The sequence below is a fragment of the Vidua macroura genome, chromosome 1, assembly GCF_024509145.1.
Source record: "Vidua macroura isolate BioBank_ID:100142 chromosome 1, ASM2450914v1, whole genome shotgun sequence".
NCBI classification, from domain to species: domain Eukaryota; kingdom Metazoa; phylum Chordata; class Aves; order Passeriformes; family Viduidae; genus Vidua; species Vidua macroura.
In genome coordinates, this window is record NC_071571.1 from 1,626,457 (window position 1) to 1,645,290 (window position 18,834).

The 18,834-nt window shown below is 48.3% G+C and overlaps 1 protein-coding gene across 2 annotated transcripts in view; it reads left to right on the forward strand.

The window, feature by feature from the left end:
- The first annotated feature begins 215 nt into the window (after positions 1-215).
- ALS2CL (ALS2 C-terminal like) overlaps positions 216-18,834 on the forward strand; it is a 42,918-nt gene continuing 24,299 nt past the window's right edge. Inside the window, exons 1-10 of one of the 2 annotated variants that reach the window (XM_053995820.1) lie at positions 216-298; positions 10,505-10,622; positions 11,219-11,411; positions 12,304-12,369; positions 13,055-13,220; positions 13,743-13,871; positions 14,894-15,013; positions 16,340-16,416; positions 16,958-17,024; positions 17,475-17,671. In XM_053995820.1, the coding sequence (XP_053851795.1) occupies positions 10,508-10,622; positions 11,219-11,411; positions 12,304-12,369; positions 13,055-13,220; positions 13,743-13,871; positions 14,894-15,013; positions 16,340-16,416; positions 16,958-17,024; positions 17,475-17,671 (1,130 nt within the window). In that variant the 5' untranslated portion in view covers positions 216-298; positions 10,505-10,507. Of the gene's footprint in view, positions 299-8,130; positions 8,214-10,504; positions 10,623-11,218; positions 11,412-12,303; positions 12,370-13,054; positions 13,221-13,742; positions 13,872-14,893; positions 15,014-16,339; positions 16,417-16,957; positions 17,025-17,474; positions 17,672-18,834 lie in introns of those variants that run through there. The other variant, XM_053995812.1, reaches the window with a different exon arrangement.

The following is an 18,834-nucleotide window of genomic DNA, read 5'->3' on the forward strand; positions in this document are numbered from 1 at the left end:
AAAATTCCCCAGCAGCTTTCCCGGGAGGAAAATTCGGGAATATTGGGAATTGGGGAAATATTTGGGAATTTGGTGGCGTTTCCCTTTAAATCCCCTCCGAGCCATTCCCGGCTCGGATTGCAGCCGATGGAATTTTCCAGCGCCAGAGGTTTCCATGGAGACCGGGAATGCTGTGGTGCACCTTGGGAGAAAAGAATTCCAAGAATTTCGCTTCCTTCCCTTTGGAATTGGGGCTGGAAAGGAGCTGGAGCCAGGAATTTTCCCGTTCCCATGGATCCGAATCCCGGCTGATCCCGAGGTAAAAGGGAATTTTTGGTTTGTGGAGATGCCTCTGGAATTGTTCCCGTGGGATTTTGTGGGGATCAAGGGGTTTCAGCTCGGGAATTTTGGGATTTGGGAATGTCTGTGCCGATGTTTTGGAGCGTTAGGAAAGGATCCGAAGGCGCAAGGGAGGATGGGAAGCTGGGAATTCTGGAAAATGCTCGTCCATGGGAATGTGCCTCATTTCCTACAAATATTCCCAAATCCTGGAGATGGATGCAACATCGGGAATGGGATAAATATTCCCAAATCTCTCACAGAGATGGAACATTGGGAATGGGATAAATATTCCCAAATCTCTCACAGGGATGGAACATTGGGAATGGGATAAATATTCCCAAATCTCTCACAGGGATGGAACATCGGGAATGGGATAAATATTCCCAAATCCCTCCTGGTCCTGATGGATCATTGGGATATAATGGTGGGATAAATATTCCCAAATCCCTGCCGGTCCCGATGGAATGTTGGGAATGGGATAGAACAGTGGGACAAATATTCCCAAAATCCCTAAATTGGATGTAACATCGGGAATGGGATATAATGGGGTGGTAAATATTCCCAGATTCCTGCCAGTCCCGATGGAACGTTGGGAATGGGATGGAACAGTGGGATAAATATTCCCAAAATCCTTGAGTTGGATGGAAAGTTGGGAACGGGATAAATATTCCCAAATCCCTGCCGGTCCCGATGGAATGTTTGGAATGGGATGTAATAGTGGGATAATTATTCCCAAAACCCCTAAATTGGATGGAACATCAGGAATGGGATAGAACGGTGGGATAAATATTCCCAAAATCCCTGAGTTGGATGGAAAGTTGGGAATGGGATAGAACGGTGGGATAAATATTCCTGAATCTCTGCAATTCCTGATGGAACGTCAGGAATGGGACACAGTGGTGGGATGAATATTCCCAAATTCCCTGAGTTGGATGGAATATCAGGAATGGGGTATGATGGTGGGATAAACATTCCCAAATCCCTGCTGGTCCCGACGGAATGTTGGGAATGGGATACAATGGGGGATTCCCTGGAATGAGGAGTCTTGGCGTCTCCGGGTGCTGACGGATCTCAAGGAATGTCTGGATAACAATCCCAGAAATATTTTGGGATGTCCTGAGCAGGAGCAGGAGTGGGATGATCCTGGAGGATCCCGTTTTTTGTGGATCTTTATGGATGTCCCTCACCTTCGGAGGTGGGGACAGGGCCAGGTTGTCCCCATGGAGGTGGGAAAGGTTGGATAGGGATGGAAAGGTTGGATAGGGATGGGAAAGGCTGGATAGGGATGGAAAGGCCACTCCAAGGCCACCAACTCGTGTGGCCACAGGAAAAACGTCCTGGAATGTTTGGCATGGAAGGTGAAGGTTCTGAAGGTTCTGAAGCTTCTCCAGAGCAGCTAATTCCGAGATTTCGTCTCCGGGTGCTGACGGAACTCAGGGAATGTCTGGATAACAATCCCAGAAATATTTTGGGATGTCCTGGGCAGGAGCAGGAGTGGGATGATCCTGGAGGATCCTGTTTTTTGTGGATCTTTATGGATGTCCCTCACATTTGGAGGTGGCTTCCAGCGCAGTGGGACAGGGCCAGGTTGTCCCCATGGAGGTGGGAAAGGTTGGATAGGGATGGAAAGGTTGGGAAAGGTTGGATGTGGATGGGAAGGGCTGGATAGGGATGGGAAGGTTGCTCCAAAGCAACTCCAAGGTTGCTCCACCAACTCAAGTGGCCACAGGAAAAAAGTCCTGGAATGTTTGGCATGGAAAGAACTTCCAAAGGTTCTCCAGAGCAACCAGTTCTGAACCTTTGTCTCTCCTGTCTCTCCTCCATATCCAAAGGTTGGATGTGGATGGGAAGTTGGAGATGGATGGGAAATGTTGGATACAGATGGGAAGGGTTGGATGTGGATGGGAAGTTGGAGATGGATGGGAAATGTTGGATACAGATGGGAAGGGTTGGATGTGGATGGGAAGTTGGAGATGGATGGGAAATGTTGGATACAGATGGGAAGGGTTGGATGTGGATGGGAAGTTGGAGATGGATGGGAAATGTTGGATACAGATGGGAAGGGTTGGATGTGGATGGGAAGTTGGAGATGGATGGGATATGTTGGATGCGGATGGGAAAAGTTGGATGTGGATGGAAAGGTCATTCCAAGGCCACCAACTCCTGAGGCCACAGGAAAAACCATCCCAGTGGTGATGGAGCTCAAGGAATGTTTGGACAATGCCCTTGGAAGAACGGGATGAATCCAACGTGGATCCTTCCAAAGGAAGGGACAATCCCTTGATCCCGATCCAAGGGCTGACAAATCCCTGGGAATAAAATATTCCTGGGGCCTGTCGGTCGAGCCAGACTGGTTCCAGAACTCCTGGAGAAATTCCAGTGGCAGCCTGGTGGGGGAACTGCCCTGGGAATTCCCATGGAATTCCGGCCTCTCCTGGCCCACTCCTGTCCCATTCAATCCCACTCTTCCCTAAATCCTCCTGTTTATCCTAATGGGATTTTCCTAAAAGGGATTTTTCCAGAATTAACCCTGGAATTCCATCCTGGTTTCCAACAGCTCTTCAAAGCAAATTCCCACTGCTGATCCAAATTTTTTCTTGGGATTTGTTTTCCAATCCCTCCCTCATCCTTTAGGGAAAGGTTTGCGTTGCCTCAGTGAAAAAAGTGGGATTGGGTTTTGGGATCACAGCTCCTCATCCATGCCCCGTTTCCCAGGAACATGAAAACCTCAGCATTCTGGACTTGCAAGGCAAAAATTTGGGAATTTTGGGGTAGAATTTAGGATTTTTTTTAGGAGAAGCAGAAAGAGTTAAAAGTGGCTCAGGTGCAGCAGAGAACTCTGGGAGCTCCTGAGAGAAGGATTTGTGGGTTTGGGGTTGGTTTTAGGGTTTTTAGGAGGAGAGGAAATGGTTAAAGCTGGCTGAAGTGTCTGGGATATCCTGATGGATGAATTTGGGAATTTTGGAGTCGGATTTAGGATTGATAGCAGGAAGTGAAAGAATTAAAGGTGGCTGAGGTGCACGGAGAAGTCCAGAACCTCCTGAGGGATGGACTTGGGATTTTTTGGGTTGGATTTAGGGTTTTTTTAGGAGGAATGGAAAGAGTTAAAGGTGGCTGAGCTGGAGCAGAGAACTCTGGGATCTCCTGAGGGATAGATGTGCGGGTTTGGGGTTGGATTTAGGGTTTTTAGGAGGAGGGTGTGAGAGGCAGTCCGAAGTTCCCTTCATTTGCCTCACGACCGTGGCGAGGACCCTGCAGACGCTGACAGGAGCTCTGGCCTGGCCCGGGTGACGCTGGCCCGGTGACTGCCAGCGCTCCTGCAGAGCGCTGCGTTCCCGCAGGTTTTTGTCGGAATCTTCCCCAGATCGGGGTGGCTCCGGGTGGTGGTAAAGTCTCTCCTCCAACCCGTGCCTTCAAAGAAAGACTCAGCAGTCTTCAGTGGTCTGGTCTCAAGGCAGTTTATTGCAATAATCTCAAGGCACACACACTCCCTGGCATTGTCCCTGACTCCTTCTCCCTCTGCGTCTCTCTCCGTCTCCCTCCGTCTTCGTCTCCCTTCGTCTTCTTCTCTGTCTCCGTCTCTGTCTCTGTCCCTCGAGGGGCTGGTGCCATCTTTTATATCACACATTAAATGTTTATGGTTTTTCCCCAATGCCTATCACCTATGTTGAACAGTGGCTTTCTACTCTAAACCAATCTGGGAGTGCCAACACCACCAAGAACATGGGGAATAGGAAGGAGAAAGAAGGAGGACGGGGCAGGCCCAAATCCCTCCATCTTAGAACTCCTGACCCCCATGTGCAAAACTCAGACCCCTCTGTACAAAGCCTAAACCCCCCTGTACAGCACTCAAAAATCCTTCCTTTCACTTTGTGGCTACTTCTATTATAATATCTAAACTCTTGTGATTTATTGTTCTTCCTGCAAGGTTGGTAAATTGTTCCATGGGTCAAACTCAAAACCACAGGGGTTTCTGGCCGCCTGCCAGGCTCTCAGAGGCTTCCGCCCTGGACCCGGAACATCCAAGAGTGTCTGAGGGACACCTTGGGTTCCGACAGGTTGTGGCAAGCGGTGGCTTGTCCCTGCGTGCCAGCACCTGCTTCACAGGCCAACGGCTCTTCACAATGGCCCACTGACCTTCCCCACCTTCTGGCCAGTTGCCACTCGCTTTGTAAAGGCTCTATGAACCGTAACTTTTGGGAAGGCTTCAGAGCACCCCCGCGGACGACGGCAGATCCATGCGGCTGGACCATCGAGGATCTCACCTCTCCTCTGGTAGCTCTATTCCCCTTCCCCTCTTTTCTCTCTGTTCTTTATTTCCCTTTTCTGTCCCCTCTATGGCATTTGCTGTTGGCACCTCAATAAAGGGGCATTTGTTGGGATTAAACTGACGGTCCCCTGCCGTTTGCCTTTTTGCACTTTTGGGATCGGTTAAGGAACCATCACGACACCCCGCGCGAGCGGATCGTGACATAAAATTGGCGTCACGGGCAGGATTTCTGTCTAGACAGAAGGGCGCAGGTTGAAAGGCACCCACGCTGTCTTTGGAAATTCACAAAGGATCTCTCAGTGCAAAAGGCGGGACATTGGTGTTGTTTTGTTGTTGTTGTGTCTATCTGGACTGCCTGGGAAGGAAGGGACAACTTGAGGAACCTAAGCCCGGCCTCCCAGGCAGATTGTGTCTCTTCACCTGAAGCGATACGCGGAATAAATAAATAGACTCCGCACCCTGGGCTAGTTATGAAGTGGGTCTGTATTGTCAGATATCTCTCCAAAACTTGTGCCCCGAGCCTCGGTCTGACCCACACCCCTTTATTCCCAAAGATATTCCATGTGCAATACATTGCACAACCTTTCCATGCATATTCAACCCCTGGCCCCGCCTGTCCTCGCCTCTCACGCTAAATGAGTCCCCGCCCTTCTGGGCACGCGTGGCTTGCTGTGGTGGTCGCACGGGGGTCTCTCGGTGGTCCTGAGGCTGAAGATCGTGGTCTTCCTCATGGCTGAACTTCTGAACTTTTCCTCTCTGCGCGTGCGCTTTCGGTCCTTTGGTGTTATCTGAGTACGTCTGTCAGTCTTGATGGGCTTGGAGACAGAGGAGCTTCTTTATCTGGGTTCTTTGCCTCCTCTGGTATTGCTCTTTAGAAATTTGCATTTTCCTCCTCCCTTTGCGCCGTGGCAGAGGTTTGTCAAGTAAAAGGTTAAAATTCCGCACATGATTTTACAAGCCGAAATTTAAATGCTTCATTCCATTTGGTGGCTCAAGCGAACTCCAAAAATCTCTGTTTCACACCCGCCCAGGGAAGCGAAGGGCGACGCAGCGTTTGTGTAACCTCAGTCTTCACCTCCCTGCCGTGGCTTTTGGTCCCTTCACAAAACGAGCGATCACCCTAACCATAAAGCTAAAGCTGGATTTTGTGCTCTACACAACGCCAAAGCTTCTCCGGGAGGAGCGGAATGGGCACAGAGTCACTGGTTTAATTTGGAAAACTCGGTTAAAAGTGGCGGAAGTGTCTTGGATACCCTGATGGAATGGATTGGGGATTTTTGGACTCGGATTTAGGGTTTTTAGCAGGAAGGGAAAGAAAGAGTTAAAGGTGGCTGAGGTGCGCGGAGAAGTCCAGAACCTCCTGAGGGATGGATTTGGGAATTTTTAATGCTGGATTTAAGGGGTTTTAGAATGAAGGGAAAGAGTTAAAGGTGGTTGAGGTGCACGGAGAAGTCCAGAACCTCCTGAGGGATGGATTTGGGAATTTTTGGGTTGGATTTAGGGGTTTTTTAGGAGGAAGGGAAAGAGTTAAAGGTGGCTGAGCTGGAGCAGAGAACTCTGGGATCTCCTGAGGGATAGATGTGCGGGTTTGGGGTTGGATTTAGGGTTTTTAGGAGGAGCGGAAAGACTTCCTGGGGCTGAGGTGCCTGAGATCTTCCGAGGAATGGATTTGGGTATTTTAGGATTGGATTTAAGATTTTTTAGGAGGAAGGGAAAAAGTCAAGGGTGGCCGAGGTTTCTGGGGTCTCCATAAAAGGTTTTAGGAACTTTGGGGTTGGGTTTAGGGCTTTTTAGCGGGAGGAGAAAGAGTTAAAGGTTGAGGTGCAGCAGAGAACTCTGGGAGCTCCTGAGGGAAGGATTTGGGAGTTTGGGGTTGGTTTTAGGGTTTTTTTAGGAGAAGCAGAAGGAGTTCCTGGGGCTGAGGTGTCTGGGGTCTCCTTAAGAAGTTTTAGGAATTTTGGGGTTGGATTTAGGGTTTTTTAGGAGGAAGAGAAAGAGTTAAAGGTGGCTGAGGTGCACAGAGAACTCCGGAACCTCCTGAGGAATGGATTTGGGATTTTTGGGGTTGGATTTAGGGTTTTTTAGGAGGAAGAGAAAAAGTTAAAGGTGGCTGAGGTGCATAGAGAACTTCGGGATCTCCTGAGGGATGGATTTGGGAATTTTGGAGTCGGATTTAGGGTTTTTCAGAAAAGGGAAAGAGTTAAAGGTGGCTGAGGGTGTCTCGGGTCTCCTTAAGAAGTTTTAGGAATTTAGGAGTCGGATTTAGGGTTTTTAGGAGGAGGGGAAATGGTTAAAGGTGGCTGAGGTGCACGGAGAACTCCGGAACCTCCTGAGGGATGGATTTGGGATTTTTGGGGTTGGATTTAGGGCTTTTAGGAGGAAGGGAAAGAGTTAAAGGTGGCTAAGGTGTCTGGGATCTCCTGACCGATGGATTTGGGAATTTGGGGGATGGATTTAGGATTTTTAGGAGGAAGGGAAAGAGTTAAAGGTGGCTGAGGTGTCTGGCGTTCCCTTAAAAGGTTTTAGGAATGTTGGGGTTGGATTTAGGATTTTTTTAGGAGGAAGGGAAATGGTTAAAGGTGGCTGAGCTGTAGAAGAGAACTCTGGGATCTTCTGAGCGAGGGATTTGTGCGTTTGGGGTTGGATTTAGGGTTTTTTAAGGAGGAAGGGAAAGAGTTAAAGGTGGCTGAAGTGCACAGAGAACTCCGGAATCTCCTGACCGATGGATTTGGGAATTTTGGGGTCGAGTTTGGGGTTTTTAGGAGGAGGGGAAAGAGTTAAAGGTGGCTGAGCTGAACAGAGATCTCTGGGAGCTCCTGACCGAAGGATTCGGGAATTTCGGTGTTTCATTGGGGGTTTTTAGGAGGAAGGGAAATGGTTAAAATTGGCTGAGGTGCCTGGGACATCCTGGCCGATGGATTTGGGAATTTTGGGGTTGAATTTAGGATTTTTAGGAGGAAAGGAAAGAGTTAAAGGTGGCTGAGCTGCAGCAGAGAACTCTGGGAGCTCCTGACCGAGGGATTCGGGAAGTTTGGGGTTGGTTTTGGGGTTTTTAGACGGAAGGGAAGCGCCTCGTGGCGCATCCCGCGCCGCCTGTGAATGGCAGGAAAAATCTCCTTTTCCAAGGAATTCCTGGAATTTCCAGCAAATGGGAGCGAGCGTGGAAGGAGGAGGAAAAAATCCCAAAGTTTTTTTGGGAGAAGCGCTGTGGGAACAGAGCGAGGCTGAAAAGCGAAACCCCCCCAAAACCCCTCCTGACCTTTTTCCCTTTCACTTCCCCAAATTTCAACTTCCCGAAATTTCAACTTCCCCAAAATCCGGGATGACAAAATCCGGGATGACAAAATCCGGGATGATTTAAATAAAAAAAAAAAAAAAAAAAAAAAAGGGGGGGGGGGGTGGGGGGCGGGAAGAGGAGGAGCAGGAGTTTTGAGGAACCAAGATTTGGGATTTTGTAATCCCGGCTCCCGTGGGTGTTTGGGATTTGGGGCTCTGCCTCCAAATGTGGGAGGGAAAGATGGGAGGGAAAAATTCCAGCCTTGGGAACACCGACAATTCCCGGATTTCTGCGCCTCCCGGAGTTTTTTCCAGCCGGAAATTTTCCTGCGCTGCCTCATTCCAGGTGGGTCGCTCCAGAGTCCAGCAAATTTTGGGATTTCCCGCTTGGTTTCGGGATCATTTTGATTTAGTCCGGAGGAAATTTGGGAATGTTTTCCCTAGGTTGAACCGGGATCAAATTCCAAATTCCGGAGCGGATTTTCGCGGATTTCCCCACAAAACCCCCCCTTTCCCAGAGGAATTTCAGTTCTTTTTAAGGAATTTCACTCCCGGCGAAAATTAAACCTCAGTCTAAACCCCGTCCTTGCTCCCACCGCGGCTTTTCTAGGCGGGACTTCCCGATCCTGCTCCTGCAGGGAGGGATTTTCCAGCCTCGCCTGGAATTCCAGGGCGGATGAAACAAAGCTGGGAAAGCCGCGGCGGTGCCAAGAGATCGAGAATTAAAGCCGGGTTGATAAGCTCGGTTTAGCAGGTTTCTGTCCAGGAGGAGGCGATCCCAAAAAAAAAAAACCTTCCAGGAGCTCCGAAATTCCATGGAAAGTCGGGATCCAAGGCTCGGTTTTGAGGGGAAAGCGGCGCTTTGGAGGCTTTTTAAAAATAATAAAGAATTAAAGGCAGAGGAGAGGCTGGGTTTAGACTTCGGTTTCTTTTAGGGTTGGGTTTAGTCTGTGGTTTAAACTTGGGTTTAGTTTGGGGCTGGGTTTAAACTTGGGTTTAGTTTGGGGCTGGGTTTAAATTTTGGTTTATTTTGGGGCTGGGTTTAAACTTGGGTTTAGTTTAGGGCTGGGTTTAAACTGGGTTTAGTTTAGGGCTGGGATAAAGCTTTGGTTTAGTTTGGGGCTGGGTTTAAACTTGGGTTTAGTTTGGGGCTGGGATAAAGCTTTGGTTTAGTTTGGGGCTGGGTTTAAACTTGGGTTTAGTTTAGGGCTGGGATAAAGCTTTGGTTTAGTTTAGGGCTGGGTTTAAATTTTGGTTTAGTTTAGGGCTGGGTTTAAACTTGGGTTTAGTTTGGGGCTGGGTTTAAGCTTTGGTTTAGTTTGGGGCTGGGATAAAGCTTTGGTTTAGTTTGGGGCTGGGTTTAAACTTGGGTTTAGTTTAGGGCTGGGTTTAAATTTTGGTTTAGTTTGGGGCTGTGTTTAAACTTTGGTTTAAACTTGGGGTTCATTTGGGGCTGGGTTTAAATTTTGGTTTAGTTTAGGGCTGGGTTTAAACTTGGGTTTAGTTTGGGGCTGGGTTTAAACTGGGTTTAAATTGGGTTTATGTAGGCCTGGCTTAAAGCTGAGGCTGTTTAGGGAAAACCCCTTTGGAGTGTGCAGCTGCTCCCTGGAATGGTTTCAATCCCAAAGAGCAGGAAAACGGGAATTTTTGGGAATGTGGGCAGGATTAGCCAAAAAATCCATCCTCCAGTGCGTTTTGGAGGCCGAAAAAATCCGGGAATTCCAAAGAAATTTGGGAATAACAGGGAGGAACAGGGACTAAAGTTGGTAGTTTGGAGATTCCTGATTCCAGATGGTTTTTTTGGGAATAGGAACAGAATAAACCTTGGGAAGCTGCCAGGTTTAGGTTTGGTTGCTAAAACCAGCTCTAGTTAATCCCAGCCTAGTTGAGCCACAGGCCTGACCTGTTTGGGAATGTTGACATTCCAAAGGTGTTGGAAAAGGCCCCATGCAAAGCACCTGGAATTCCCTTGGGAAAGGCTTTGGGCAGGAAAGCGCCAGGGGAATTTCTCTGGGAATTGTGGGAAATTCCTCCAGGAATTGTAGGAATTCTTTCTGGGAATTGGGAGAATTTTCTGTAGGAATTGGGGGAATTTCCTCTGGGAATTGGGGGAACTTTCTCTGGGAATTGGGGGAATTTTCTTTGGGAAAAGAAAAACAATCCTGCTGAATTCTATTAATTCCTGAAGGAATTAATTCCAGGCTTTTCCGAATATTTTGTGGCCCTGGGATCATCGGGAATTTGGGAAAAGAGGGAGAAGAATGGGAATGAGAGGGGTGGGAAGAGATTTCTCCTTCATCCTTTGGATTTCCAGGATTTTCTCCCGGGAAAACCCCTCTGGAATGGGAAATTCCCCATCAGGATTAACACAAGGAATTAATTCCAGGCTTTTCCAGCCCTGAGATCATCGGGAATTTGGGAAAATTCAGGGAAATTTGGGAAAACTGGGCTGGCTTGTCTCCACTTGTGCTGTTTGGTTTCCGTTCCTTTCCCAACTTTTCCCGAAGATTTTTGGGATCGGCTCCACCCGGGAACGCCGCCAAGGGCAGGGAAGCTTTGCTGGAAATCCAAGGAAAAACCTTGGAGATGCAATCTGATGGATTTCCAGGGATTTGATTCATTCCCACTATTTTCCAGGCCATGTCCACAGCTGGAATTTCGGGAATTTTGGGATCATTGCTCCAGCTGGAGGAAAACTTCTCCTCCTGCCTGGCCCGGATTGACGCCCTCATCCTCAAACCTCTGCTCCAGGCAGGTAAATTTTGGGATTTTTTCTCTGGAATTCCCACCTGGAATCGATCTAGGAAAGGATTTCCAGCTGGAATTCCCGCTGGGAAGAGGAAATGTTTTGTGGGAATGTTTTCCCTAAAATCGGGGATAGGGAACGAGGCCAGGATGGTTTTTTTGGGATCAATCAGTGTTTTCACTGGGATCAGCATTCCTGATCCAGGAAAATTCCTGGCCTTGATTTTCCTGGGTGGGGCTTTTCCAGGAATTCTTTCTGGGATGACTCCAAGGAAACTGGAAATGGTTCCTTGGGAAAAGGGTGGGAATTTTCCCTCTGGGGCAGTGGGATGAGCGTCCAGAGAGTTTGGGATAGAGTTTGTCCCATTCCAGCAAAAACTGCTCCATGGCCTCCAAAAATTCCGGGAATTTCCCCTGTTTTTTCCATTTTTCCCATTGTTTTCCTCTCTATTTTCCTAAATTATTTAATTCATTCCTTCCAGCCAAAACAACTCTGAAAATTCCTGGAATTTTCCCATTTCCCAGAATTTCTCAACCACAAAATTCCAGAAAATCCCTTGGGAATTCCTCCTTTCCCATGGCATTTTCCTGATTTTTCCCTCCCAGAGCCGCAGGATCCAAAGGAAAAGGAGAACTTCCAGCTCTTGGTGCTCCTCAACGATCGCTTCCAAACCCTCTGGAATTTCACAGAGGAGAATTCCCGGATCCTGAGGGGGAAATCCCAGTTGGAAAATTCCGGTTGTATCCAGGATTTTTACATCCTTTGGAAAGGAGAACTTTTCCTCAGCCTCTACATCCAGTGAGTGCCAGGATATTCGGGGAAAAAAGGATCGGGTTGATCCCATTGGGAATATCGGGAAAAATCGGGATGAGAGCCCACAGAGGGAAAATATCCTTGGAGAATGGGTTGGGTGTGATTTTTCCCGGATTTTGTGGTTTTGGATTGGGATCAGAGATCCCAGCGGGAATGAAATTTTATGGAGAGCTGAAATTCCATAAAAATCTTCAATTCCATGTTTTTGCTTCTCCGTGGAAGCGGCCAAAGCTTTCCCAGTTTGGGATTTCCCAGGTGAATGAGGTTTTGGATGATCCAAAGGGATTTTCTTGAGATTTTATTCCTGTTTCTTTGGGAATTAAACCCGGGTTTAATGTGGGATTTGCATGGGAAATGTGGGATTTGCTGGGAGAAAATGTGGGATTTGCTGGGAATTTTTGGTACAGAAAATGCAGATCTTGGAAGAAAATTTTGGGAAATATGAGACAGAAAAAGAAAATTCCAAGTTTTACTTGGAAAAATAAAGCTCAGAGCTGGAGTGTGACAACTCCATTATTTCCATCCCAGAATTCCCAAATTTTCCCAGTTCAGATGGGAATTCTGTGGTGAAGAGTCTTCGAATGAACAGCTTGGAGCAGAAAATTCGTTCATGGAATTTCATTCCATAAAATCTGCTGGAAACGGATCCCGAGATTATCAGCACTTTTGCCTTATCTAAATCTGCCAGAAATCCTGGAATTAAGATTGGGAAAGAATTCCAAGATCCAATCCAACCTTTGATCTCAATCCATCAAACATCTGGGCCCGCATTTTTCCGGACGTGCTTTTATGGGATTAAGGGAACTTCCCAAAAAGTTGGGATCCATGAACTCATCCCGAATTTCCCTCTCGAACTTCTCCTTGGAATTTTTTCCAGGTATTTCGTCACCTTCGCCAACTTTGTTGTGGTCCAGGGTTTCGAGCAGGCCGCCAAGAGCAAGAGGTCAGCGGGTGGAAAATCCTTGGGAATTTTGGGAATCCTTGGGATATGGGGACACCAGAGAATCCCAGAATTCCAGAATGGTTCAGAAAATTCCCAAAAAAAATCCTCTCATTCCATCCCAGGCCAGCTCCCAGTATCCCAGGTTGCTCCAAGCCCTTTCCAACCTTGGACAATTCCAGGATTGGATTTTCCTCTTTCCAAGCACCCCCAGCTCCTTCTGAAGCTGGAAACTTGGGATTTGGGGATTTAGGGAAAAGATGGAATTGGAGAAAGGAATCTGTCTGGGAATTCCCACTTATCCCAGGTTTTTCTGGAAGCAGGAAATGAAAATGTGAATTTCTGAGGAGAACATTCCCAATTTTTCCATGGCTCCTGCTATCCCAGGTTGCCCCAAGCCCTGTCCAATTCCAGGATTGGAATTTCATCTTTCCAACCACCCCGAGCTCCTTCTGCAGTTGGAAACTTAGGATCTGGGGATTTAGGGAAGGGGTGGGAATCTGGCTGGGAATTCCCACTAATGCCAGATTTTTATGGAAGCAACAACTGCAAACGTGAATTTTTAAGAAGCGCATTCCCGGATTTTTCATGGCTTTCTCCATCCTCACCATGCAGAAAGTTTGGAAAACAGCAGAGTGGGAATTCCAGGGTAATTAACAACCCTTTCTCATCATTCCCAATTTTCCAGCGAGGCCTGGAAGCTGCACAAGGCGGTGCTGAAGGAATTCCTGCGGGATTTCACCTCGGAGAGCTCCCTGAGCCTGGCCCTGCACTCGGTGCTCCACAAACCCTTCCGGGAGCACATCCAGAGCTACCTGCGGCTCCTCTCGCAGCTCCAGGAGCAGCTCCAGGAGGTGGGAATTCCCTGGAATGCTCAGTGGATCTTCTTGATCGGTTTTGTGGGAAGAAATATTCCCGAAAATTCAATCTGGATCTCCTTTGCTAAATATTCCTGCAAATCTAACCTGGAACTTGTTTAGTCCAGGATGGACACATGGCTGAATATTCCCAAAAATCCAACCTGGAACTCCTTTCCTAAATATTCCCAAAATTCCAGCCTGGACCTCTTTTGATCCAGGATGGACGTATTGCTAAATATTCCCTAAAATCCAACCTGGACATTGCTAAATATTCCCAAAAATCCAACCTGGACCTTCTTTTCTAAATATTCCCTAAAATCCAGCCTGGAACTCCCTCATTCCAGGAGGGACACGATGCTGAATATTCCCGAATATCCTGCCTGGACATTGCTAAATATAAAATAAATAAATATTTAAATTTAATATTTAAATGGATAAATATTCCCTAAAATCCAGCCTGGACTTCCCCTTGACCCAAATTTGCAGCGTTCCTGGAGTTTTCCTGTCTTTTCCCAGGGGTCGGAGCGGGATGTGGTGGCCGCTGTGGCGCAGGAATTCGGGAAGCTGGAATCCTTCATCGGCCAGGTCCTGGATGAAGCCGGCTTCACCAAGGAGCTCTGGAAATCCTTGGGATACAAATTCACTGTGAGTCCCGAGGGAATTTGGGGTAGGTGGGAATTAGATATGGATGAGGAATTTGATGAGTGAGGACTTTGGTACGGATCGGGAATTTGGTTAGGATTGGGAATTTGATATGGATCAGGAATTGGAAGTGGATGGGGAATTTGATAAGAATGAAGAATTTGATATGGATTGGGAATTTGGTATGGGTCAGGAATTAGATATGGATCAGGAATTTGTAGTGGATTGGGAATTTGATGTGGGTCAGGAATTTGATAAGGATGAGGAATTCAATACGGATCGGGAATTTGATATGGATCAGGAATTTGATAAAGGCGAAGAGTTCAAAGTGGATTGGGAGTTTAATATGGATCAGCAATTTGGTGTGGATCTCAGATTTGATAAGGATGAGGAATTTGATATGAATCGGGAATTTAATATGGATTGGGAATTTGAGGCTGGAATTCAGTAGAGCAGAGCTGGGTGGAAGAGCTGGAGGAGCTCCCTGGGGGTTTCAAAGCTGAGTTTGTATCCCAAACGTGTCACTGCCACTGGAACCCTGAGCCAGAGGGAATTTGATGTGGATCAGGAATTTAATGTGGATTAGGAATTTAATGTGGATCGGGAGCTTGATTTTGATTGGGAATTTGATATGGATTTGATATGGATCAAGGAATTGAGGATTGAAGTTGACAGCAGAGCTGGGTGGAAGTCCTGGAGAAACTCCCTGGGGGTTTTAATGTTGAATTCTGTGTCCAGTGGTGTCACTGTCACTGGAACCCTGAGAGGCAGAGGGAATTTGATGTGAATCGGGAATTTGGTATGGATCGGGAATTTGGTATGGATCGGGAATTTAGAATGGATCAGGAATTTGGTATGGGTTGGGAATCTGAGGATTGAAGTTGACAGAGCAGAGTTGGGTGGAAGATGAATTTGTGTCCCAAGTGTGTCACTGCCACTGGAACCCCGAGCCAGCTGATCCCTGCAGGAATTCCTGCCTGGAATTCCATGTCCTCTCCCAATCCTGTTTTTTCCTGCTGCTCCAGGACATGCTGTGTGTCCCCGAGAGGAGGCTCCTGGAGGACAGCAGGAACCTTCCCATCGCTTCCGGCACCGCCCGCTCCGAGCGGCTCCTGCTCTTCGACGATGTCCTGGTGCTCATCCAGGTGAGTCCGGGATCCTCCGGATAAATGGACCTAAAATTCCAATGGAATGGCAGAAACTATAGGAATTTCCATAGGAATGGTGGTAAAATTCCAGTTTTTTTGATGTTGAACACACAGCAGAGTTTGGCTGTTGGGAAAACTTTGTCTTGGATCCACCTGCGTGTGGTTGGCTCTGGGAAAGAGCAGAGGAGATCCACAGAACATTTTCCCAGGAAATGTGGATTATCCACCACCACAGGCACCTTTTGAGTGGTCCAAACCCTTTTCCACAGGGAATTTTGGCCCTTGGTTATCCCAAGGGATTTGATGGATCAAGGATGACATTCCATGAGCTCCCACGCATTGGGATAAACAGGATTTTCCATGTTTGTGCCACGGCTGCAGACATTGGAGGTGGTTTTGGGGCTATTTTGGGAATTTTGAGGTGGGGGGATATGTTCCCATGAGGAAATTCCAGTTTGGATTGCGCTGGTGGCTAGGATGGGAACACGGGATCAGCAAATCCATGGAATTATCTCCATGTTCAATCCATGATTGCCATCTGTGTCTCACCTGCTGCTGCCGAGCTTTATGGAGGTTTGGGAATTCCAGCTGAATTGGGATTGGCCTGGTTGGGAATTTTGGTCCCTTCCTTGTCCGTTCTCCCAAATCTGGGAAAACACTGTGGAATTCTCTGGAAAACTCCATCCCTCCAGGAAGCAGCTCTGTGTGAACACCTGGATGTGAGGCAGGGAAACGAGATAAGAAATTAAAATTTTCCTTTTATTCAGATCGTTGGGAGTTTGTTTTGTTTGGGTGCTGCTGATCCCAAAAGTGACTCCTTAAATTTGGGATTTCTGGGATATTTCTGGTGGTGCCACTTGGAGTCCAAGTCCTAAGTAAATCCTGGAATGGATTGGATGGAAAGGGAGCTCAAAGATGATCCATTCCCACCCTATTCCATGGTTCCCGCCATCCCAGGTTGCTCCAAGCCTTGTCCAACCTTTCCTTGGATACTTCCAGGGATGGGCAACCACAAATCTCTGGGAATATTGGCTGGAATGATTTGGGAATGTTGCCATGTGATAGGGAAGGAATTCCTGTGGAGATCATGGTCATGTGGGAATGTTTTACTTCTGGATGTGGCCACGGAATTTTGGAAGAGCTTTAGGAGTGTTCAAATGAGAACTTCCCTCCTTTTCTGGTGGCTTTTCCATCTCCAAGGACTCTCTTCCCAATGTGGGATGGATGGACCAAAAAGTTGGGAATTTGTGCTGCCACTCCAGCTCTGCCATTCCATGGATGTTTCCAGCAATAACAGGACCATCTTTTCCCATTTTTTTCCAGGGAAACAGCTTCCAGAGTTTTGATCTGAAGCTGGTGTGGGTGGATGAAAACTGCGGAGAGAAATCGGCTCCAGGATTGTGAGTGAGAAATTCCCACTAGGAGTTAAAAAAAAAGGAATGATGGTTGATGGGAAAATGATCCAAAGCTTTGTCCCATCTCCTCTCCGAGCTGTGGGATTGGGATATGGATAATGGGGTCTCACCAGCTTGGAATCTGCTGCCAGATTGAAAGCCCAGAATTTTTGGGGTTGGAAAAGCCCTCTGGGATCATGAAATCCAACCTGTGTCCCATCCCCACCGTATTCCCAGCCCAGAATTCCTTGGACACCTCCAGGCATGGGCACTCCAAACCTCCCTGGGCAATTCCAATGCCTGACCACATTTTCCATGAAAAAATTCCTGCTGATGTCCAACCTGACCTTCCCGCGGCACAACCTGAGGCCGTTCCCTCTCATCCCATTCGTTGCAAATGAATCCCAAAATTCTTTAATCCAGCCCTGGAGAACTTGAGATCTCTCCAGAAAAACCACGTGGGAAAGCACCAGGATCTCCAGGAGGGGAATGGGAAGAGCTGATGGATTGGGAATTGTGTTTTCCATCCTTTTCTTTCCCCTCCCAGGTACAGCCTACGCATCACAACCCCGGAAGAGACGTTCGTCCTCTCCACCAAGGACCCTCAGATGAAGGTCAGGCTTTGGGATTTTCCCATCTCTTTATTACTTAAAACAGGATAATAATTCTGGTGAGGGTGGGTTGGGATTTTTGGCTCCTTTTCCAAAAAAAATCCTGGATTAGATGGCCAGAGGTGGCTCAGAGTTGATGGCTGGTGAGGAATGTTGGTGGGAACCCATCTGTTTCTTGCTGCTTTTCCTGAAGTTTCTCTTGCAAATCAACTTGAAATTTGTATTTCTTCTTTTTTTAACATCCAAGTGGAATTTTCCCCTGTTTTTTAACATCCAAGTGGAGATTCCTCCCTCACAGCTGTTGAGCCTTGCTGCAGTATCCAACTTCCAGGAGAAGTGGAAGCTGCAGATGGGCTTGGATGGGAACCTACGAGTTCCTCGCTGCTTTCCTGAAGTTGTCTCCGGTTGGTTTTCCTGGGGTGCGTGCTCATTCCCTGTTTTCCGTGCCCGCAGGCCGTGTGGCGGTGGAAGCTGGAGCAGGCCGTGCGCCAGGCGCTGAACGGGAAGCGGGATTTCCCGCTCTGGGGCCGCAGCGGGGAAGGCAGCGAGGCCCCATCCCGCCGCTTCTTCACCTACGTCTTCCGCATGGAGGGACGGCTCCGCGGGGCCACCTACGAGGGCGAGTGGCTCTGGGGGAAGCCCCATGGCAAGTAAGGAACCTCCTGGTCCCCCTTTTCCAAGTGGGAATAAGGTTGGAAGTGGCGGTTGGGCGTTTCCGTGAAAGATCTCCAAGGTCAACCCAAACATCTCCAGGTCACTCAACCACATCGTGAGGGGGCTGCTCCTTATCTGGGTGGGCTCAGGGGGACACCCATGAGGGCGAGTGGCTGTGGGAAGGAACCTTTTGGGCCTCTTTTCCAAGTGGGAGTAAGGCTGGAAGTGCTTGGAGTTTCCACGAAGGTTGGGAATGACCTCCAAGGTCAACCCAAACATCTCCAGGTCACTCAACCACATCGTGAGGGGGCTGCTCCTTTTCTGGGCGGGCTCGGGGGGGGCCACCCATGAGGGCGAGTGGCTGTGGGAAGGAGCCTTTTGGGCTCCTTTTCCAAGTGTCCAAGTGCTGGGATGCTTCCATCCTCAGAGTTTAGCTTGGAGTTTCTGTGAAGGTTGGGAAAGATCTCCAAGGTCAACCCAAAGATCTCCAGGTCACTCAACCACATTGTGAGGGGGCTGCTCCTTTTCTGGGCAGGCTCAGGGGGGACACCCATGAGGGCGAGTGGCTCTGGGAGAAGCCCCATGGCAAGTAAAGAACCTTCTGGGCCCCTTTTCCAAGTGGGAATAAGGATGGAAGTGCTGGGACGCGTCCATCCTCAGAGTTTAGCTTAGAGCTTCTGTGAAGGTTGGGAAAGATCTCCAAGGTCAACCCAAACATCTCCAGATCACTCACGAAGAGGCCGCTCCTTTTCTGCGCAGGCTCGCGGGGGGACACCCATGAGGGCGAGTGGCTGTGGGAAGGAACCTTTTAGGCCTCTTTTCCAAGCGGGAGTAAGGTTGGAAGTGCTTGGAGTTTCCACGAAGGTTGGGAAAGACCTCCAAGGTCAACCCAAACATCTCCAGGTCACTCACGAAGAGGCTGCTCCTTTTCTCGGCAGGCTCAGGGGGGACACCCATGAGGGCGAGTGGCTCTGGGAGAAGCCCCATGGCAAGTAAGGAACCTACTTGGCCCCTTTTCCAAGTGGGAATAAGGATGGAAGTGCTGGGACGCGTCCAGGAAAGATCTCCTTGGTCACTCAACCACCTCACCAAGGGTCTGCTCCTTTTTTGGGCACTTCCAGGGTGGGGAAAAGGTCAAAATTTGATTCTTTAATGAGGT